The sequence below is a fragment of the Vigna unguiculata genome, chromosome 2 (assembly GCF_037176805.1).
Source record: "Vigna unguiculata cultivar grain cowpea cultivar isolate G323 ecotype 2 chromosome 2, ASM3717680v1, whole genome shotgun sequence".
Classification (NCBI taxonomy): Eukaryota; Viridiplantae; Streptophyta; class Magnoliopsida; order Fabales; family Fabaceae; genus Vigna; species Vigna unguiculata.
The window spans coordinates 18,450,049-18,474,296 of NC_140793.1; the positions used below are offsets into that span (position 1 = coordinate 18,450,049).

The following is a 24,248-nucleotide window of genomic DNA, read 5'->3' on the forward strand; positions in this document are numbered from 1 at the left end:
CGAATGCGAATGTGGTGCAAGTGTTGCAACTATTTTTTTAAACGTTGGGTTTGTTTCCCTTTCGCACACCAGGTGAATCTTTGTTTGTTCTAGATTTTCTTTCGTAGGTCATGGACTTTGGCCCATCTTTGCCCCATTCACAATCTATAAATAGAACATCATACTCCTCCATTAAACACACACTTCCATACTCTAATTCATTCTCACTCGTTCTTTCATCCTCCTTATTCTCTTATATCTCTTCTTTTATCTTGGGTTTATTTATTTACTCTTTTTAAGAGTTGTCTTGCTAGTTTTGAGATCCTCAAAAATTTTGAGAAGTTCATGTTGTATCTTGGGAGGCTTGCGCAATACACCGCAGATAAGTCCTTAAGGGCAGTGAATCTACATGCCTCGGGAAGTTTATTGTTATTGATTCTATTAGCTACTACAACAAGGACAACCTTGTGCAAAAGGATGCAATTGTGAAGGAGGCCGAGGTCGAGGTGTATAGCCTTCGTCACCATGTAATCGTCGAGTACGTCAAGGGCTTTTGTAACATCCCGACTGGATATTACTGATTTCAAGTAAATAAAGAAAATGTAAGATTATAAAGACATTGCATTTATGAATAATTTCTCATTTCCCAAAACATGGGAAATTTAAAACTTTATTATTTTAATAAAGCATCCATAATCTATAATTACAAAATCTGAAAGTCTAATCAAAATAGGCCATGAGCCTTTATAATTTATTTCAATTCAAAGATAGAAAACATAAATATAAAAATCCCATGATATCCCCGCTTTGCGGCTAAGCCTCACCAACACCATTTGCATCAACATCATCTGCTCACGTGTATCGCATACACGATCATCGCCACACACAAGCAGATAGGGTGAGCTTAATAATTAAAGCATATAAAATTGGTATACACATATACAGTAGATCAATATAAACAACACAATCATTCCAGAGGGCTTCCATTCTTTTAATTCTTACCATCTGGCCACAACCAGGTTATTCGTGTTCTACATCTTCTGGTGATTACCCCAAGGTGACTTGCTGTCATACCTATCAGCCACAACCGATAGAGCACGTGCAGGAAATCATTGCTACGGATCATACATCGTAACGCCAAATGGAGTTCCCAAATATGAAAATAGTTCGCAACGTCCCAAGACTACCAAACTCATCAACTATCGACTGAGGAGGGCAATCCATCTGGACCCATCCGTACTAGCCACAACCAGCACACTCACACCGATAACACTCGCCAACCCGAGCTCAACTCAAGGGTCCCTCGTGTTCATCCGCCATCCCGAGCTCAACTCGAGGGATGCCATTCTAAGCTCAACTCGAGGAATGCTACGTGCTTAACCCCTATCCCGAGCTCAACTCAAGGGATACGTTTCGACCTCAACTCAAGGAACCCAACAATCCCACCTTAGAAGCATCACCAAAAGCCTTGTAGGTCACGCATCTAGAACCCAACAACTCACAACTATAACAGCAAGATCGCTTGGCGGGGGACATGCACTGCCAGGCACTGCCCACTTCCAAACTGCCTGGCGGGAGATGCGTACCACCAGGCGCCAAGCGCCTCAGAAATCACACATGCTGCAGACATCGCCTGGCGGAACTGTCATTGTCGCTAGGCGCATCAGTTCCAATAGTCCACTAATGTTGTAACTATCGCCTGGCAGAACCCATCTCATCGCCAGGCGCCTCACGCCACACATACTCCCTGTAATGCAACTATCGCCTGGCGGTTGAACTCCGCCGTCGGGCGCCACACCAGTACAGCGACATGCACTGGTTTTTGCACATGTTTACCAAGTTCCACCTCTCAAGTCTTGGCTACCATACATCAAATGGTTGAATCCCAATATCATACCTATACATCTTTATAATACTATTGTTCTTACACTCTTAAGGTTCCACATTTTTAGAATACACATGGTTTGTATACTTAAGATTCAAACCTACACATCAACCATGCCAACTTTAGAATCTCATGCTGGCATAGGATTAGTGCTGACAGTCTCCTCATAGTAACCTTTATGATCTACTCCTATCCGTGCCCCGATCCCATCTTATACATTATTCTCCAATATGCTACTTATTCCTATGCATCGGTGATCAACTACCCCAAGTCGCCCATTCAACCTACAAGTTAATCTTATGAGTCCCTACAACAATCTCTATCGTCATTTGTACTTAAGCTCCAATTATATTAGAATCATATGACATTATCCCACTCATTTGCTCTCATTCCCTTTTATTCATAAATTTCTCACTGACTCTGAAGATATTGATAACTGTTCATTTTCAATACCTATTCAACACTGTTTCATATCAAGATCATTGCCACATCCAACGCAAACCCAGCCTGCTAAAAACACTCCCTTAATGCTACCGGTAGTGCGTTGTTGCCTGGCGGCACGCTATAGCCCGCCAGGCGGTGCTTCAGTCTTGGACAATTTCCAGGTTTTGTTACACCTTCTACCCACTTCCCTCATGTCTCTTTCTCACTTGTTTGTCCAATCTTAATTGTTTGAATCAAGAATACAATAATGAGGTTATCACAATCAACTAAAACTATTTCCAATACAATTTTACTACCAATTTACCATAAAGATTCACGAAACCTAAAAATCTCTATCTTTCAAGCCTTGTCATTGTTCCATTCGAATTAGACTGTCAATTATACTGAATTCAATAAAATACAACCTCAATCAACTCGTAACCACTAGCCCCTGATTTTCCCCCGATTAGAAATCATCCTAGAATGCACATAATCACAAAATTGAGCCAAATAGACTCGCGTCGCCTGGCGGAAATTCATCACCGCTAGGCAGTTCATCAGAGAAACCAAAAAATGGGTACAGGCTTGCGTCGCCTGACGGTACAGGGATTCACTACCAGGCGGTTTCTCCAGGAAACCTAGAAAACACGTAAAAATGGTATGACAAAGCTCATGCATTCAAATTAACATACTTTTCATATAATTATTAAAACGAAATAAGAAATCGGATTCCAGCTCCCCTAACTTGGATCCTTTCGCTTAAAAACTTGAAATGCTCTGAATTCTCACTTGCTTCCAAATGCCTCCCGTAGTCCTCCTCAAACTACCTCTATGATTTACTCAACTCACTCTGATTTTTCTCTCCTTACGTGCAGTACCAACAAAGAGCAAACCAAACCTTTTTCTCCTCTCCAAATTACCTTTTAAATGTGACTTTAAGGTGGTTTAATTGCACAAAAACGAAAATGACATAATAGTGATGTTAATTACCATTTATTTGGCCTTTATGGTCTGTTTTTCAGCTACCCATGGATGCCTATTCATATAGGATTTCCATCAACTTTTCATATTCAAGCCAAAGCCAAAAATACTAAAAATAAGGTTTAATTTAGGTTCTCCAAGGTTTGAACCCACAACCTCACCAATGCCAAGTCAATGCTAAATCATCATGTCATTTCATGTTTCATGCTAACTAATACAATTCAAGCATTATATCATGAGAACGTGATTAATCATATGATTAAAACAATAATAATTAAATAACACATAAACGACATACATAGGACTCAAACCCAAGTCCTCTCACAAAATCAAAGTACTCTCAACCACTTGAGCTAGTACTTTTCCACGTCATACCAATCAGAATTTAATTCCATAGAGGCTTCTACTACCTGCAATTATTAATTAATTAATTATTTTAATTAATTAAATTCCGCGGGTCTTACAACTTTCATAAGGCTTTGAGACAAGCAAATTTTCTGTACCAAGAAATGTCAATCAATGACTACAGTTTAATGTTGATATGGATGTCTACGAAGGTTGTCTCATTAACATGGACAAAATATTGGCTGCTAAGTAGGGTGGCAATGCGGGTCGGCTCGATCCACACTTGGCCCACAAAATACGAGTCGAGTTGGCCCGCCTTGCATAAGTGCAGGCCCGCAGACCAGGTTGCCTATTTTTTATTTTTTATTTTTAAAAATTCTTATGATAAAAGTTTCAATGTTCAACAAATTGGGAAACTTTAAAAAGTTCACAAAATTAAGTAGAGACCTTGGGAAGTTAGATGATAAATTGATAATTTAACATTTTCATCATATTCATATTCGTATTTTGATAGACACGATGACTTTTTCCAATTTTAGCACATTCAAAAATACATAATACATGTCTTTTCCAGTCATACTAGAATTTGGAACGTTCATACAAAAGTCCAGAAGGAAAGTAACTTATATACACAAGTGCAAGTTTTTTTATGCGAGCTAGTGGGCTCAATGTCCTGGCTTGTCCTGCATTTTTTGGATGGGCCTGCGTGCCGGCCCGTCGAGCCAAGCCCATATTGCCAATCCTACTGCCAAGGTAACAAAGTGTACGTTGGAGGCTGGCGGAAGTGATGTTAGTGATGAGGTTACCACAAGGTTGAGCCCTTCTCCAACAATTGGTCCAAATATTGATGAAGATATGGCCAATGTTGAAGATGTTGACGACGAGTAGTTTATATTGTTTAGAGAAAACTTGTATTTCCTTTTCTTTTCAGCCTAATATATTATGACCATTTTTGTAACTTTCATCTTTTTAATGGAAGTGCTAGTTTGATCTTGACTTTTCTTCATTTTAGTTTTTTTTTTTATCTTTTTTAGCTTACTTTGGTGACAAGAACTAGCAGAAATGTTTCTTTTAATATTATGATTCGACCAGTAACATTAAGAGTAGTGATTGGGAACTGCAAGACTTGATGGTTCGACAAATACCACTTAGAATAGTGGCTGGGAACTTGAATGCTTGGGAGTTCGACTAGTACAACTTACAGTAATGGCTAGGAACTACAAGACTTGAGGGTTCAACTAGAACCACTTAGTGCAATGGTTAGGAACTTCAATGCTTGAGGATTCGACCAGTACCACTTAGAGTAGTGGCTCGAAACTGCAAAACTTAACGGTTTGACCAGTAGCACTTAGAGTAGTGGCTGAGAACTTCAATGCTTGAGGGTTCGATAAATACCAGTTAGACTAGTGGTTGGGAACTGCAAGACTTGAGGGTTCAATCAGTACCACTCAAAGTAGTGGATGGGTACTAAGCGAGAAAATGAAGATAACATATGACGAATTCATGGTAACCTCTCATTTTATTCATGATCTTGGTGCCTCTATAAAACCTTCTCGGCAAAAACCCTCATTAGGGATAAAAGACCGAGTAGGAAAGAATACACCTAGGTTACAAGTTTAAATTGATGAAAATGGAAAGTTCAACTATAATAGAACTTTATGTGAGACACGTTCCGAGTAATCGGAATGGGTTTGCCAAATAACTTCTTAAGCTTGTGGGCTCCTTTGTTGACGTCTAGTATTCTAAAAGGACCTTCTAAATTGGTCGAGAATTTCTCGTCTTTTTTTCTTGCAGTTCTAGCCATGTGCCAAACTAGGTCTCACTTGTGAAATGACCTTGGATGTAACTTGGTGTTGTATCTTCTAGAGGCTCTCTATTTAGTTGTCGCTTCCTAGATATGGGTTGTTTCTGTTTTCTCTACCAACATATCTAGGCTAGTATTAAGACAATTGTCGTTGGTTTCTTCTTGGTAGTGTTCTCGGTGAGTGGAAGGTTGGCCTAGTTCTACAGGTATCATGACATATGTGTCGTACACTAGACTGAAAGGTCTTTCTTTCGTCAAGGATTTTGGGTGAACCTATAAGCCCATAATACCTATAACAGATCTTCTTGTTCTAATTTCTTCTTTAGCTCAACTAGTATGACGTTATTGGCGGCCTTAGCTTGTCTATTGGACTTGGATGCTCTACTAAACTCGTCTTGTGTTTGATGTTGAGACCACTATAGAACATTACTAGGCCCTTATATATGAACTGCCATCTATTGTCTGTGATGATGGTGTGAGGGACCCCGTATCTGTAAACGATATTCTTCCACATAAAATGTTGTACATGTTGTGTCATGATGGTCGCTAGAGGCTCGAGTTCAATCCATTTGGAGAAGTAGTCGATCTCGACCAAGAGAAATTTGACTTGACCTTTTCTTGGTGTGAAGGGACAAATGATGTTTGTTCCCCATTTGGAAAAAGCCATGGTGCAAAGACATTGTGCAATGGTTCTTGTTAGTCGTGGACAACGTTGCCATGTTTTTGGCATGTGATGCATTCTTTACATAGGTGGTGTAGTCTTCTTCCATTATAGGCCAGAAATATCCAGCTCTCAATATCCTTATCGTCATAATTCTCACACCGAAATGATACTCACATACTTTTTCATGTAACTCTTGTATGACGTAAGCGACTTGTTTCACGGTGACACATTTAAGCAAGGGACAACTATATCCTCTCTGAGACAGCTCTTCGTTGATCATCAGGTAGTGCGCTGCTTTTCGGGTCCATCCTTTTTCCTATCCCTATACTATGTTATCGGTCTTGATGTAGCGGATGTAAGGTTCAATCTAGGTTCCCTCCGTACTTATGTTTATGCAACTATACAACCTTTTAGTTGACGACGACTCTAATACCTACTATAGCAAGGACTTGATCTTCATTTGGCTTTTGTATTTGTTAACTTGGATAAAACGTTAGCGCGCATGTTATTGGCTTTAGGGACGTGTTCTAACTTAACTTCGGGGAAACTATCTATCATGTTGCAGACTAAGTGGTAATATTGCAACAAAAATGCGTCTTTTACTTGATATTCCCCGATTATTTGACCCATTGTCAGTTTGAAATATGTTCAACATATTAACCCTTGTACTCCGACTTCCTTAGATAGATTGAGGCTGACTATGAGGGCTTCATACTCAGCTTCATTGTTCGACTTCTTGAAATTGAAATGGAAGGACTTTTCAATGACCATCTCATTTGGCCCTTCAAGTACTATGTCGACCCCTGTGCCTTTTGGATTTGAGGAGTCGTTTACATGTAAGATTTACCATTATTCTTCGGCCATCTATTTTCTTTGTAGGTCTATTGCAAAGTCAACTAAACATTGAGCTTTTATAGGGCCCTGGGACTTGTATCAGATGCTGAACTTAGATAACTCTACAGACCATGATGACATGCATCTTGCTAGGTTTGGCTTCTGCATGATCTTTTGTATTGGGTAATCGGTCTTGACCATATCATCCACGTATACTTCTATACATTTGCAACCAAGGTGCCTAAAAACCTTATCCATCAACCTTTGGTAGGTTGCTCCCGCCCTTTTTAGGCCAAAGGGCATGACCTCATAGTGGTAATTTGCGTCTTCTATGATGAAGGTCATTTTTAGTTTGCCGTCTTCCGCCATGGGGATATGGTTGTAGTTAGATTATGCATCTAAGAAACTCAAAACATTGTGCCCAAATACCTCGTCCACGAGTCTGTCAATGCTCGACAAAGGATATGCATCCTTTGGACATGATTTATTGAGGTTCGTGTAGTCGACGCACATGCGTCGTTTTCCATTCACCTTTTTTACTAGTACCAATTTAGTTAGCTGGGTTGAGTACTTTGCTTCTTTGATAAAACCTACCTTCAACAACTTTTCGGCTTTAATTATTAGCAAAAATCGCATTCAATCATATGAAAGTTTTTAAATTTAACCAAAGTAACTTATCAATTAAAATTTAAAAACCCTTGGACTCATATGATTGTTAAGTTATGTAGATTTAACATTGTGCTAAATTGCTACAATGCAAAAATCATTACTTTTACTAGACTAAGAACCAATAAAGACATAGATGAAAATAAATAACAACAAAAATCAAAAGAACAAATAAATTTATTCATCTAACCTCATAATCCATTTAAGAAATTATAATGGAACTAACCCTTGAAGTTTAGATCAACATGGAATGCAAAAGTAAAATAAAAAAAGAAGAAGAAAGTAGAGAGAGAGAGAGAGAGAGAGAAAAAACGAAATTAGGCCCCCCTAAGGGTTACTAACCTCTTAAGTTCCAAGCTTCCTCTTTTATGCTTCCCCTTGGTCTCTTTATATAGGACTTGGATTGGGCCTTTTTGTTGCTAAAATATCTCAAATATATTTTAAAATAAAGATAAAGATAAATATTATTTATCTTTATAGTGATTATGAATATTTAAAACTATTTGGAGAGATATCCAATTTTAAAAACATTTGGAAAATATAGTTGGTTGATAATTTAGGATATAATTAAATAAATTAATTACTTAAAGATATTTGATAAATTATGACTAACTAATATTTGCATTAATTTTTGAAATCAACTTTTTGTAATCTCCTCCAAAAATTTTAAATAATCAAATATCTTAAAGATATATTTATTTGTTGTGGAGATCTAAAAATATTTAAGAAGATCTTGTATATTTAAAAAGATTTGGTAGTTATTATCTTTTGATATTTTATTATATAATTAAATAAGATAGTTATTTAAAAATATCAAATAAAATATCTAAAGATATATTTTTCCAAATTATCTTTTATCATAAAGATACTTTATGATAGAGAAAATTGCAAGGTTTAATTTTTGTTGTTCGTTTCCTCTTCTAGGCTTGGCCAAACTTCTTCACTTTTTGAAGCTTTTCTCATATTCTTCATTCAATTCTTAGTTTAGATTTTTGTGATTTTGATAATTTTCCATTATTGGTTTTATCTTTAAGGTGCTATGAATCTTTAATCAATTTATTTCCACACCTCTATAAGCTCAACTTAGCTGTAATTGCACTAATATACCTCAAAATATCCCAAGAACATTTATGCAACTAAAAATTTATTTTTAACATGTTTTTTGTATCTCATGCTAAATAAATCCAATTATAAGAAAACTCAATTAAATCAATCTCCTAAGAAAAAAAATTCAATTAAATCCCCACAATTAAGCATTAAATGAGGGAAAAAATATGAAATCATCACTTACCTTCAGCAGCTTTTCGGCTTCAGCCTTCGCGGCTTGTCACCTTTCTTCAACCAACTTTCTCCTCTTCTCCCCTTAAACACAGATAGGCAATGTGACACCACCCTAGGGTGTAGCCTTGGGATGTCAGCCACTATCCATGCGAATAGGTCGAGATTGTCTATCAAGGTCTGGCCAATCGTCTTCTCACCTTCTCCGTTAATGGCGGAACCTGTCCTCAAACTCCTCCCTTCCTGGGGTAAGGGGAAACCTTTATCTCTTCTACTAGCTCTATGCACACTTCATTGTTCATCCTTGGGTCGAGATCCTCCCCCTCCATAAGGGTGCCCTTAAGTTGAGTCCTCTCGATGTTGTTGGTCACTAGTGGAGAAGGGGTAACTTCAAGATGGTTATGTAACATTCACGTGCCATCTTCTACTCTCCATGCACCGTTATGATATCCCCTACTACAAACAAGAACTTCATGACCAGATGTGAGGTGGAGACTACTACTCCGAGCAAGTTCGGTGAGGGCCTTCCAATCAGTACATTGTATGAGGAGTTGACATCAATGGCCGGTGAGGATTGTCTTTGTTAGGCCTTTTTCTCGAAATGTCATATTAGGTTGATATACCCCCTAGTTGCCACCCTTTCTCCTAAGAAGCCATACATTGGTTCATCATAATGGATCATCGTTTGAGAGTTGAAGTTTCTTATACTTTTTCCAATATAGTATGTTGACTAAACTACCTTGATAACCAAGATTTTCTTCACTAAGAAGTTTCCATTTCTACGGTAATGACCATGGGGTCATCCTGTTCTGGCTCTATTCCTTGGAAATTTGAGTGAGTGAATGTTATAGGGGGCATTCTCTTCTAATAGCTTCTATATACTGCATGCACTGATTGTACGACGTGCAAATGCTTCTTCCTTGTAGAGGATAAGGAACTGCTCCCAACGAAATATCTTGATATAGTGTTTATGACCCCTATTAGAGGGAGTCTGTCATCTCGATATTCATGCCTTCTATCTTCTTGACGTTGTGGCCTCTCTACTTGTTGATCCTATCTTCCATCATCTTGGTGATTTTGTTGTCTATCTTCTCTTTTTTGGTTGTCTTCTATACTCAACCCTATTTTGCTTAAACATTCCTTCCCCTTCTCTCTTGAAAAAATGCCTAAGGTGTCAAGCCTTCATTAGCTCTTCTACCTTGTCTCTAAGGGTTGTGCACTCGTTTGTGGTATATCCGTTGTTGCGGTGGTATCTGCAATACTTATTCATGTTGGTATCAGGGAGACTTTGAAACTCCCTGGGGTGGGATAAGGTCCACCTGCAATGCTTCTTCCAAAATGTGCAACCTAGGTGCGTTTAGAGGTGCATAATTAGTGTACTAGAATTGTTTTCGTTCTCGTGATCGTGCTAGGCCACGTGCCTTTAAGGGTTTATTGTGGTACTTTCTCAACTTTAGTCTTCTTTGTCACTGTGATATTGGCCTTAACCTGTGTCTTGTACTTCCTTATGTCTTCTTCCCTCATGAATTTGGTGTCTCATGCCTTAATTCATTCATGTTAGTTAGAGGGTTCATACACACTTCGTTAGCTAATAGCCTAGTTGCAAGTCATTAACCATAGTGCAAGATGCTCCTTAAATAGAGGTCTTTAACCTTAAGGGTGGCAGACCCAAAGCGGTCAATGTACGGTCTTAGGGATTCTCCATCTTCTTGTTGTATGTTAAGTAAGGAGATGGGGGTGACATCATATGAGCGACCGATTTCAAAGTAGGTGGCAAAAGACGTTGTCATAACGTCAAAGCATTCTATGGAATAAGGCAATAGTTTTGCGAGCCAATCTAGGGTTGGTTTGCATAGGGTCGAGTAAAAGGCCTTGCATAAGACTACGTCATCGGGGGAGTATAAGATAATCTCATCCGTGTACACAGACACATACTCGTTAGGATCGGTAGTGTCGTTATTATATACTGTGGGTGCCTTCCACTACTTGTGGAATGGAGTCTCCATGATCCTGTCAATAAAAGGGTCATGTCAGCTATTTCTTATGGCAGTGAAATTTTTGGTAACACCTTTGGGGCAATTAGTTAGGTTGTGTTCACTTTCTTCTTTAGCCTCATGAATAGTGACTTTGGGTCCTACGTGCCTGAACTCATCGACTTCCTTACCTTTGGAGGTTTCGATCTTCTTCTTCAGCCTGGCATTTTCATCCTTTAAGGCTTCCATCTCTTCTGCATTCCTTTTTTTAGTCCGCAAACTCCTACTAGATCTTTGCTTGAGCTTCTAGGATAGTGGCCAAGTCAGTGGAGGGACCAACTCCCTTGGCTTCTACGACTCTGCTTCTTATGGATAACATCTTCCAATCCTCGTTCAACTTTTGATTCTTTGCTTTCTTGCCTTCATAGAATATTTATCGGCCCCATTATGGACGCTAGTTGTACTTACAAGGACAATATATATCTTGTGAGATCTCCAAAGAGGGTTTCCTGGTCTTTACGACTTTCTCTTTGAAAATGTCCTACCTTTCAGTCCTTAGCACAATGAGGGGGTGCTTGCAAAAGATACTCTGATACTAAAGTCAATCTAGGGTCTAGGGCTCTGATGTTAGAATAGTAATCTAAGAATACATTTCCAAAAAACGTGACTTTTATAGTAGAGTTTATGGACTTTATTGATTGTGATTTTATCCAATAGTTAATTACCTACTAATTACAATTATTTACGTAACATGGGATCATTTTCCTTTAAGATAATTAGATTGGCTGTGCTTAGCTAACAGGTTCGAGTACGTGTTGTCCCACAAGGCCGACACATACTAAGTTGGGCCGCATAGTGGATGGTTCCTTTGGGTGGATGATTTTTGGAAACTTCCTTAAGGGTTGGTATCTTAGGTACGATGAGGACGAGGACGACTGGTCTCTTGCCTGGGACGAGTAATCTGTCATTTGGGGCTACTTATTAAGGTTGTGTAGTATAAGGGGCGGAGACGGGTAGTCTATCAAGGTTGTGTAGTATAGGGGACGAGTACGAGTAGTCCATCAAAGTTGTGTAGTCCAAAAGCTATAATTAATCAAGTAACTCATTACCGCACAATAGAACATTAAGGAGACAAAACCAAAGTTAAAGAAAAGGTCAATGTAAAAACAATTACTACAATTTAAGTGATTTTGAGTAGTAGCTTTGGTACCCACAAAAGGGCCCAATAAATGGTTCTCGCATAACTTGTAGGTATTGCTAGGAGCTAGATAACCACTCTAGTTCGTCGATTTGATGGCTGAAGAGGAAGCTAGTTTGCTGCAACATTTCAAGCAGAATGTGGAGAAGTTGAGATGTAAGGAGCAGGTGGCTCAACTACAGGCTAAGGCAGCAAAGAAAGTACAAGAGCATTGGAAATAAAATAGGGAGCTTTACATCTCATTTTTAACTATGATGATGGAAGTTTAGGGGAGCAACAAGAATTCCAGCCTTCATGAGCGAGCTAATTTCACCTCATTATATGATTCCTAAAATCAACCCTTTCACTAGATCACAAGATCTAAGGGCTCATGTTAAAACATTCCGATTTCAAATGTTGATAAGTGGTGAATTAGATAAAGTAAGTTGTAAGATGTTTGTTAGCACGTTGGCTGGCATGGCTTTAGATTGGTTTAGCCGACTACCAAATCGAGTGATTAGTAGCTTTGATGAGTTTGTTAAGCTTTTCATGGCATAGTTTGCTGCCAATATACCAAAAAGTAATAAAGCTTAATGACATTTTTTACGTATTCCATATGCCATGAGAGAAACTAAAGGAGTATTTGAAGCATTTTTCTTAAGGTGGTAGTCTTAGTCCCTCAACCTGATGAAACTATGTTCACTGATGCTTTCAGTAAGGATTTGGGATTCGAGGGTTGGTTCTTTGAGAGAATCTCTCATTGAACGGCCTCCCAAAGACATGGCCGAAGTTAAGTCTTATGTTGTGTCACATATTGAGGTAAAGGAGATTATTGCTTAAAAGAAAATTAGATGGAAGACTTTTCAAAAGGTATAAGGCACAATGACTGACATTGGAGGAAGAAGAAGGACACTAGGTAATGTTAGAGCCCAAAGTTCATTACAAATTAGCACCCTTATAGGCCAAGAAGGTGAAAAGTGTTAAGTTTCTAATTGACTCCCATTAGAGTTTCTAGGGCCCAGATCTACGAGAGGTGAAGGATGCAAATCTATTTATGTACCCCAAGAAGGACTGAGAAGCAACTTGGTCCTGATAGGAATGCATGGTATGAGTTCCATTGGACAAATAGTTATAACACCAAAAAATTGTTTTGCCTTGATCAAACATATTGAAAAAATTATTTGAAAGGTGCACTTAGGCATGTATAAAAGGCGTAGGGAAGTAGATACGCGATGTGCAACTTATGATGCTATAAGGGACAAAAGCCATAACTTAGGGAGCAATTGGAGCCCATTCTAGGAGGCTTCAACACTATAGCCGGTGGGTTCGCATGTGGAGGAGAAAAAAATGCAACAAGGAAGTAGTATGCCAGGCAAATTATGACAATTAATGGGGTAGAAGTAGGTTCGTAACCAATAGTCATTTCAATAATAATGATGTCTCAAAATGTTCATTGAGTACTTTTTGACCAAGGAATCTCAGCTAATGTCCTATATTGGGAGGTTTTCATTGGTATGAGGATTCTAATTGATGTTTTAAGAACTTTTAATGGAGTACTTGTCGAGTTCGCAGACGACCTTGCTGAGGTGTGGGGATACATTAAGATCCGAACCACCTTTGGAATGGGACATTGCGCTAAAGTTATTCCTATAAAATATTTGGTGGTAAATGCTCCGTCTACATATAATGTACTCTTCAGCAGGTTCTCAATTAATAGGATAAGTCATCTTATCGATAATACACTTAAAAGTCAAGTAGCCCACCACAAGATGAAGTGTAGTTGTTATCAATGTTAATAAGAAGATAACACGTAAATATTATGAAGGGAGGTCTTAGGAATCAAAGAACATATGTGATCAACTAGTGTAAGGTCTAATTAGCAATGAAAGAGTTAGACCAGAGGGACATATCTAAAGATTGACATCCAAAAACTTTTGAAGCAATGAAATAAGTAAATTTAGAAAAATGGCATCTATATCTCGATTCCTATTTGCCTCACGAGAAAAGGGCACTCTATTTTTAACCTTGTATGCACAAAAGGACATTTTTTATGGACTAAGCAATGTGAGCAGACCTTCATTACTATGAAAGAGTACTTAGTTCACTCTCTAGTGTTGTAGAGGCCAATATGTCATCAAACCCTTATGCTTTACTTCACGGTATCCAAACATGTAGTAAGTTCAACCTTAATACATGAAGCAAAATGAGTATTTGTTGGGCTCGTAGTTGACCCTATTGAGCTGCAAGGATACATCGAGATTCAAACCACCTTTGGAAGGGGTTAATGGACCAGAGTTATTCCTATAAGATATTAGGTTATAAATGCTCCATCTACATATAATGTGCTCCTATGTAGGTCATCATTTGTTAGATATATTGCATATTATGTTAATTAAGGAAGCATAACGTTTATTGTTTATTAGGGAAACATTAACATTGTTTGATATAGGAAGATATGATTGATATTGTTTGTAACAATATCTTCAATTTACCATGTTTATGTTTGGTTGTCATATATACTTGTATCACTCTTTATTATAAATATATTCACTCTATGTGTATTTTAACACAAGGAAGATTAACTCTATATAGTTTTTGTCTATATTTAACATGGTATCAAAGCTTAAGGTTTTTTGGCATTTTTTTCGTTGCTCATGCCACTACAATAAAGTCATTCAACAGGCTAAAAGCCATCATATATACAATACACTTAAAAAGTCAAGTATCCTACAACAACAAACAATGTAGGTGTTATCAATTTTAATCATATGAAGGGACTCTTGGGAATCAAAGAACATATGTGACTTCTTGATGTTTCTTTCTCTCCTCATCGAGTGTGGCTTGAGGGTCACTTATTCTTCCTTCAAAGCAATGGTGGTCTCTTGTTTAGCCTTCAAAATGGCCTCCATTTTGTTTCCTTTATTAGCACAATCTTTATATTCGGACATCTGAAACTTGATCCAATTGTTTCTACGTTAGCCTCGTTCAGAGAATGATGAAGCTACTTCTCAATAGTTTAGGAATACAAACCAAAGTGGTGGCTTTATTCAAATAATTTTTCAATCCTTTACATATGTCTATAAGGCCATACTTACTCAATTTCTTAAAATTTGGGTCAGGAAGATTGCGTTCAAGGTTGTGAACCAAAGTGACTATACAATATTCCAAAAAAATATGCTCTCAGTCTCGCCTCTAGTTGACAGAATCCCATATATCCCCTATCAAACCTTTTTGGTTAGGATAATACAATTTAAAGCCTTCAACTCTGGATGCTTAGGACTCTTTTCTTGGGTTGTTAACTTCCCTTAACTTTTCTTTCTAATTAATGGTGTATGTAAGGGTGATTCCTCAAAAATAGTAACTTGGATGGCTCTGAATGGTTTCTGTATGAATGGATTTTCCAACATTAAAACTCTTCTTTTTCAATTTGTTGGCAAGGCATGCCATCTCTTTGCATGACATAGCCCTTTTGCAATTGTATCATGAGATATAAAACAAGGTTAGACGAGATAACATATAACTTAACCTAAATTCTTGAAATATTATCCCTACCTATGTATATTATAAGATCTACACAATTGTATTCCAACCTTAGCAGTATCAAATACAAATTTCATTCCTTCTAAATGTTGACAATTTTTGGTGTCATCAACATCCAAGTTAGTTAGTTCTCTTGGGAGTTGAGTGTTTGGAAGACTAGTCCAATATAAGGGAAAATTCGACAGCCAAAAGGGAATTAAGGCGACAAACATACCTTAAAAAGGACCAAACTGATATTACTTGACAAATAGAAAGACCAAAAGAGTAATTTAACCTTAAATTTTTTATATGATGTAGAATGAGAGATAGTAGGCCTCAAACTAAAACACTTTTAAGTGAGGCCTAAGATGTCTTTTTGGTATATCAAAACTCAAATAAGTAAAATAACATGTTGAATAGGTAAAAAATACATCGTCTACTTTCTCATCTTTACAAACAGGCTCATTGGCTCACGTGCATTAACTACCTCATAGGTTGTAAATTTTTTAATTCCTTCACAATTTTAGCCAAAATATACTCAGTAGTCTTAGATATTAGTTATGGTTTAGCCCAAGAATATAGGGTTTTATAATCCATTCATCTAAGCCTTAACCACATTTACTGTTGAAATTATCACGTTGATGATGATATGTTCACTAATGACACACCTTAGGCTCTTTGTTTACTTAAGAAACAAGAGCATGTGCGGTGGAGGATGTTGGTGTTGTTTGGGGAAGATGCTAGGTTTAAGATTCATAAGTCATCATCATTAAAACTCTTTATTGAAGCAAGATGTTCATCTTTTTCTTTTGTCAACAATGGATGCAAGCAACACATACTAATATTTTTTTTATTTCTACAACATAAGTTGTTATTGTAAAACCACCAAAGAAGAACATGAATCAACAACTAAGACCTAATAAAAAACACTATAAAAGTATAGCAACAACGAGCCTTCAATGAACACCTCATCTCACAATCATACATCACTTTCATTGTTAAGCATTGATACACTACTTTATTTTTCTTTTTTTACATTCCAACATATTGATTCTCTTGTAATCTCATAGTCAATTTAGAGGTTAATTGCAACAAATTGTTCCTTTAATTTTTTTTTAATTTTGATTTTTATTATAATGTTTATTTATCAATCTTATAGCTTTAGTTAGTATTCTTATCAACTATTTGATAACCTTTTGTTTAAGGGAATAAACAATACTTCATGGGCACTCGCTTGAACTTATGACGTATAAATAACACTTTAATCATATACTTTGGAATGAGTGTAGTGTAACAGGTTTTCTTTTCACTTGTATTTGCTTAAACTAGTGAGGATATACATGAGTTAATTAAATGTTATCTAGGTTAAATCAAACCACAAAAGCTAAACATGATAAGTTTAAGAGTGATGTTAAGTACTATGTGTGGGATGATCTTCTCTTGTGGCGCGTTTTTGGTGACAAAATCATGTGTAGGTGTGTTTCTAACCATGAAATACAATCTATACATGTCTTTTGTCATTAATCACTTATTGGAGGGCATCTTTGAGTACAAAAGAGAGCACGTAAGTTGCTAGATTGTGAAATATACTAACCTATGGTTTCTAAGGATACTTGGAAGGTTTCATCCAGTTACTAGTAGTGTTAGAGGATCACCTAAAATCTCTTAAGAGGATATTGGGTTTTAAGGGTGAAAGTGAAGCCCGTTAAGATAAATATTAAACGAGTGAGTGAGTGTCAAACTTTGGGAGAAAAAAATGCAATTGAGTAGATTTTAAAGGTTAAGTTTTGAATGGAAAAAAAAAAGTTAAGAATACGAGCTAGCGGAAGCTTACATTATTGTTTTCTTATTTTTGACTTATTGGTTGTATGTGTTGCTTAGGTTAAGCCATGAGTTACTTGTTGAAAGAATACTTGGTTGCGCCAAAAATGGCTTAGGAAAGAATACTTGTTTGTAATTTGCAACGCGAGTCTTCTTAATGGAACTTTATTGATTGATTGGGAATTGGACGTAGTATGTGTGATCAAACGAACTAATATAAAAGTATTGAGTATCTTTTCTTTCTTATGATATTCTATATTGCATGTTATATCAGTTTAACTAACTAAAAAAAAGGAAGGAACAATCATTCTTTTTGTATTTCTTGTTTTTCACATTCCTTCATTCGTCCCTCGTCGTATTTTATTTATTTTCCTTATAATTTTGAATGCCTCAAAGAAAGACATATTAGTAGTAACATAAGATCAACCATAAAAGTGTAAAGAAGCATCATAAAATAACATTAACAAATGGCTTGCATAGAAAAATTCTCATTCATTACATGTTAGAACATCATCCCCTTTCTTGTGTAACTATTTAGTATTAGTTTTTGTTTGGCATATCAATGACAAGGTTAGGGATGGAGAGGAAGCAATCCAAAGAAATTATTAGGGCTTGGAAAGGGCTTTGAATAGATTTTAAAAATTACCCTAAAAATATTTTTGCAAGTAGACCCGCTAAACGTTGATAATGGTCTATCTAATGGTTTTATAAACAAGTTCACAAGTTCTTCCAAAAATATTTTAAGATGGCTAAGAGAGAAATCAAGTGTGCAGTAAAAAGAAGTGGCAAACAATTTATTTTTATATTGGTTCACCTTTAAAACTATACTACATCCTAGTCTTCAATTCCAAAGAAAAAGGGTTCAATTAAACAATCAAATGTTTTCAAGCATTCTCTCTACCCTTTTGGCTTACAATGAGTACTTAAAGTCACCTTTAACTATGCGTTGAAATGCCATTAAGTTTAAGCACAATTGAAGTCGGTATAAAATCTATGTTCCCCTTAAGATAGTCTTGCAATCATAAAGGATTAGAAAATAAAAGCACTTTATCTATGTTATCTAGAAGACGATTTACAATAAAACACTTGGATGATTAAAGATAGAAAGTTTGTGTAGATGTATGTTGATTTAGAAAAATATTTTTCAAACTTCATTTCCATAACATGGCTTATATTTATAGGCTTAAAAAAAATGGCATGACCTAGTGCTTTTGCTTTATCCTTTACATTAGTGCTCTATCAAAGATGTTTAACTTTTGGCTCACGCTTTCACTCTTGCACTTCTTTTATTGAGGGAAAGGACATACTTTATTTGAGTAAATATCTTTTTGTTGTATTTGATTGTACTAAAATGAGCATATGATACTCAAAGGTAGGTTGTGTGTGTATCCGGATCTACTATGAAAATTGTGATGCATGCTCTTTGATAGATGTTCTTCCATTTATTTGAAGATATAAACTTAAGAATGCATATCATTTTTTTATGGTCATTTAGTCTTTGATATAGACATTTGGTGCTTCATGCTTTTGTTGTTCAATATGTATATTCTTCTACTTGTCTAACATTTTAAGCATATGCGTTTATTCTTGCTTTGTGCTTGTATGTGTTTAGCATTTTATCAACATGCATTTATTCTTTATAATGTATGCTTTGAGAGCCTTTAACTAATTTACAAATGGTAAAATTATTAGATAAACGAAAACTTTGTATTAATTGTTATCATAAAATCTTTGGTGATTTATTAGGCATGAGTTCAAATGTAGACTTGATTCTAGTCTTGTATAAACTAATCATGTCTTAACACTCTCTTTTTTTCTATTATGACAAATAATATCAATTTTGTAGAAACCAAACATGCATTTCACTTTTCTATCAATCATATGCATTAGTTTAAAAAGAAAGTTAGCTCTAGAATTAGGGGCCTTGAATAGAGCCACAAAACTACCTTTGAATATTTTTTCAATTAGACTGACTACTGTTATTGCAAGGTCATTCTAAAAAGGGGGATGAATATAGCATGTAGGCCTTTTGTAATCATTTTGCGCATATATACTATTGTAAATAAAATAAGATAAAGAATAAGGTAGAGAAGAATGCACACAAAGATTTATACTGATTCATCTCCACTTCAGGCTATGTTTAGTCTCTTAAGCCACCTGCTTAAGAAATTCTACCAATTAAATATCTTGACTAGTACGAGTATCACCATCTTCAGGTTACAATGAGTATCAACCTCTCTAAGGATCACGAGTTTAACCTCTCCAAGTATCTTCTCAATCTCTCTTGAGAGCTCACAATTACAATGAACAAAATATGCTCTCACGCAAAAGAGTACAATCACGCTCATAAGGTATATTTCACTATGTACAGGATATTACAATGGTTATCACACAACCCGATATCAATCTATCCAATATGAATTTGACTTTATGATCTTAGAGTATTCTTACTTCTTCTTTCTCTTGAATCGATTTGACAATGTTTTAGCACTTCAACATTTTTTCTCGTATTCCACTTGTTTTCTTCATGTTGGTCCTAGTACTTATAGTCACATTGTGCCACTTGACCATTCATGCAAATTCAATTCAAGATGTTCCTCATATATTCTTTTTCTTCATTTAGAAGCACTTGATATTTCATTCAGAGTATATTGTTTCCTGTGAATTATCAGTTCTTTCCTTTTCAGTCATTTAATAGTTTCAATTTCAAATATCATAATGTTCTGGCTTTGATCTTTTGGAAATTCTCTTGTAATCTTTGATCTATAGAGTCTTTTTGTTTCTTGTGATGGGTTGATAAATATATGACAACATTAGTAATAATTAATATGAGAATATTTCCTTTTATATTTGTTCAAATAGGTATTCAATCCTCTGTGATATTCTTCAAATTATATCTTCAACATATTGAGTGGAGTAAATCGACTAATTTAGGTAATGACAAGACAACAAATTGTAGATCTATCAACTTAGCTGAACCAAGGATCCATCAGTCATCCTATATCTTATCTTTGAAACCGATATACAATCCACAACCTTGTGGGCTCTAGCTTGTTATGACAAGAAAAAAGCCAAATAGTAATGGTTGTCTCATATTTGATATATAGTCCATAACTCCCAAGCTCAAACTTGTTGCGACAAGCGAAGAGCCAAAGAGTAATAGTAATCCCATATTGGATATAGAGTCCACCATCAATCATTATAAACCTCAGTCATCAAAGGGTTCACCACCTTTGATTGGTTTATTTTTTTCTTCTTTGACCCATCTTAGGAAGCTTCTTAAACCTCCATTTTACTCAAACAAATAAAATATTTCTCTTTGTACAAACACTTGAATTTGAACAAAATTAGATTTATGACATTTTGAACGTATTGAGAGCTTATTACTCTATAACGTGATCCTTGAAGCACTAAGGCATTATGTTCTTCCTCCATTTCTCACCTTGTTTAATGTGTTTTAAGTCATGGATAAACAAAAATGATTTTTTTTTTCAAATAAAATTTTAAATCTTTAACAGATAAAGGATGGATAATAACTGTTCATGTTGTATAATTTTAATATTTTTTGCTTTTCGAATTATAATTTGTATTTAGAATTAAGATTGACTTTAAAGCCTCTACCAATGAAGATTATAATACTTGAGATTAAATGTCAATCCATCTAATTATTGTATTTTTAATTGTATTGCTTCAATTAGAGACTTCTAATGTACTTTTCCGAATTGTTTTTATTTTTACTTTTATCTAGTAGGAGTAATATTTGTAAATGAAAATACAATTTTGCTTACAATGAAATCCTACCATCTTGTAAACTAGTAAACATAACTATCTTGTAACAATGCAAAACATTATTCAAGTTAAATAGTGCGGTTTAAGATTTTTGCATAAATGAAGCATATTAAGTATTATGTTTCTAAAGAGTCAAATAAAAACCTTATTTCCCAGAAATCAAGCAATTGAAAGGAAATAAACAATTTTATTCGCTAAATCATTTTCACATTTTTAAACTATATATGCCGTTAAAGAAGCTATTTCCATTTGGTCCTGAGAAACGGAAAACCCGTGACTTGCTTACCTGTATACATCTCCACAATAATAACAGCACTCCACTTACCATCACATGGGCTTCTCTTTATCTTTTAAGAGCAATTAAAAAAACAAAAAAATAAAAACAAATTATGAATATAGATATATCGTAATTTATACCCTCGTATTAAAAAAATTGCGTTTTAAATCATAAATTTTGTTTTAATTTTGTAATTCGTGTTTTAAAAGTAATTATCAGGCAACCCTCGCCATTGCATAAGCACCACTTCCTCACTCACTCATTCTACAATTTAGCACCATTCAGCTGGCCCAATTACCCTTCCCCACCGTTACATTACACATTAGAAAAAACAAAATCTTAAATTAATTTAAATAAAAATAAAAGAAATCACGAGATTCTTATGTTATACGCTTACCCCGCTACCACACCTGCCCTTTCACTAGCAGCTGTTGGCAGAGAATCCAACGAGCGAGTTACCGATATCGAAACCGACACGTGTCCCTTGTTGCTGCACGTTCCCAATGATTGACAACGACGACGTTGTTGGTGCAAACGCGAAGCAAAACGTCCCTACTGAGTCAACCGGTATCAGGTAATTCTTCGCCGGTAACGGTAACTCCCTCCCCTCAGGAAAATGAAACGTCACAGTCGGCACCTCCACACTGTTCCTCGACGACAAGTCGTAGCACGTGTCAAACAACGACACACTGTTCGCCTTCTGCAACCCCTTCGCCCCCTTCACGAATGCGTCGCGGAGTGCGTCGTACACCTCGCTCCGTAGCCGTGTCACAGCCGTGCCGGAATCGACAATGATTCCACCTCCTCCGGTGGCGTCGACAGAAAAGCTCGACTCAGGTACCGGGAGAGTCTCGCCGCCAACACTGATTCCTTTCAAGCCGAGGTAATAGAACGTGTCGAGCTCGGGGTTCCGCAACAGCGGCGCGGTGACGGCATTGTGCGGCATCGGCGAGTCGAACTCAAGAGTGGAAACGGCGTCGGAGTCGCGGTCCACGAGGCAGTACGAAAACGAAGTCGAATTGACCTGCGCCGGAAACGAGAGCTTTCCGCCACCGAGACCGAGCAGACCAGCGGCGCCGACGAATAGTCCTTCGTTGTTGTGGCCGCAGCCGATGGCGACGCCGGATACTGCCGACGCGCCGAGAGTGACGGTCTCCGTGGCGAACTCGCCGACGGTGTAAGATCCGTCGCCGTATGAGACTTCGTAGAGGCAGGTTCCATTGCGGCACTCGGAGAGGTCGAGGGATTTACACTGCGGGGCGTCGCAGTGGATAGGCGAGTAGGAAGAGGACGAAAGCGGGCTGAAAATCGGGTCGGATTGTTGGTAGCATTGGGAGCATGGTTCGCATTGGATCCAACTGACGTCGCTTCCTGTGTCCAGAACCACGTAGGCCTGACTAGGTGGCTTCCCGATTCCGACTCGGAGGAAGTACTCACCGCTTCCCTGACTCGTTCCCGAGACGATTGGTCCCTGGAGCGCATTGGCTTCGAACTCGGGGCGTGACTCGGCCGGGTGGAGATCCGAGTTCGAGACGCGGTTCAGAGCAAGATCTAAACGAGTTTGCAGGGCTCTGACTCGGGCTGAGTCGCGCTCGAGTCGAGCAAGGGTTAGGGATTTATAGTCGCTGTGCGAGGGTTTTTGAATTGAGGCACGGGAATGTAGATGAACAGCGAACGACGATAGAGGAGAGGGTTCTTCCTGTCGTTGGAGAGGGTGGTAATGGGGTGAAGCGACCGCATTGTGCGCGTTTCGAAGGGAGGAAACGACGTCGAGGAGTGTCGTTTTGGGAGTGTGCGGTGTGGTTCGAGAGAGTGTTAACGGAGAGAAGCACCCCAGAAGAAAAAGTGGGAAGAGGTAAGTGAAAGGTCCCATCGAAGCGAAAGAAAGTGTGATGAGAATTTGTGAACGAATAGGGGTTTTTATTTTGGGATGAGAAGGATTCACGTAAAGGTTATTGGATTAACAAAATGAAGTGAAAATAGGAGAAGGTTTGGATGATTTGCAGAAACTTGGTTTTGGCATTGAATTGCATGTTGTTTAAGAATGAGATAGCATCATAAGCTTTGTGCTTTGGGTTGAAAATATAGCAATGTTTGATTGATTTACTTTATTTGTTCATAATTAGTGTTTGTTTTTATTGTTTGGTGAGTGTGGTTTTTGGTCTTGGGAAAGCCGAAAGGTGGTTGTGATGAGGGTTCTATGTAAGCTACCTTTATCGGTGGTTGATTACGAGACTTAGGTGTAGGTGTTATTATTGGGATAAGCGCGATTAGTGTGTGCGAAACTGGTCAAATGGTATCTTTTACTTCCTAGACTATTTACTCATTGATATAAAATATATGTTTATTAAACATTATGAAATATCTATTTTTATTGACAAATAATAATTTATTTAAAATTTATTTTATTTAGCTTATTATAAAACGCTGGTCTTTGGTATTGTCCTTCTAAGGTTGACTTAATTAATAGATATTAGGATAAGACACCGCGTGTAAGAATAATGATGAGAAGAAAGGGACCGACTTAGGCACTCCATGATGTTGAACATTTGTGGGACAAAAAGTGGGTTGAGTCTGAGGTCATGCAATTGCTATAATGACTAATTACTTTAGCTTTTGTTTGCTAATTGTGAAAAGTAAAAGGTGATGGGGCTTTAAGTGATTCTTTAGTTACTCTATTAGTGAGTATTTAGTTCGCTGAAAGACATATTAGTATTCGATTAGCTTTGAGGGGATGAAATTTGACTAGATTTAAAATGTTAATTTGATCTTTGATGTTAGAATTTGGGTTACCCAAAGCCTCATTTGGTTGGCAGGGACCACTTCGACATAG

The 24,248-nt window shown here is 37.0% G+C and overlaps 2 protein-coding genes across 2 annotated transcripts in view; one reads left to right on the forward strand and one right to left on the reverse strand.

Annotated features, from left to right (window-relative positions):
- Nucleotides 1-19,590, forward strand: part of LOC146888386 (uncharacterized) — a 34,987-nt gene extending 15,397 nt beyond the window's left edge. Inside the window, exon 3 of the mRNA XM_085669829.1 lies at nucleotides 19,566-19,590. Within this exon, the coding sequence (XP_085525955.1) occupies nucleotides 19,566-19,575 (10 nt within the window). The 3' untranslated portion in view covers nucleotides 19,576-19,590. The remainder of the gene's footprint in view (nucleotides 1-19,565) is intronic.
- Nucleotides 19,591-21,562: 1,972 nt separating this feature from the next.
- LOC114168421 (Eukaryotic aspartyl protease family protein) lies at nucleotides 21,563-23,610 on the reverse strand. Its single transcript, XM_028053221.2, has one exon. It carries the CDS (start codon nucleotides 23,286-23,288, stop codon nucleotides 21,837-21,839), a length of 1,452 nt encoding a protein of 483 aa, XP_027909022.1. The 5' UTR covers nucleotides 23,289-23,610; the 3' UTR covers nucleotides 21,563-21,836.
- Between the last annotated feature and the right edge of the window lie 638 nt (nucleotides 23,611-24,248).

Excerpts from the sequence above, each read along its gene's own strand:
- LOC114168421 (XM_028053221.2), bottom strand. The coding sequence starts at position 23,288 with ATGGGACCTTTCACTTACCTCTTCCCACTTTTTCTTCTGGGGTGCTTC.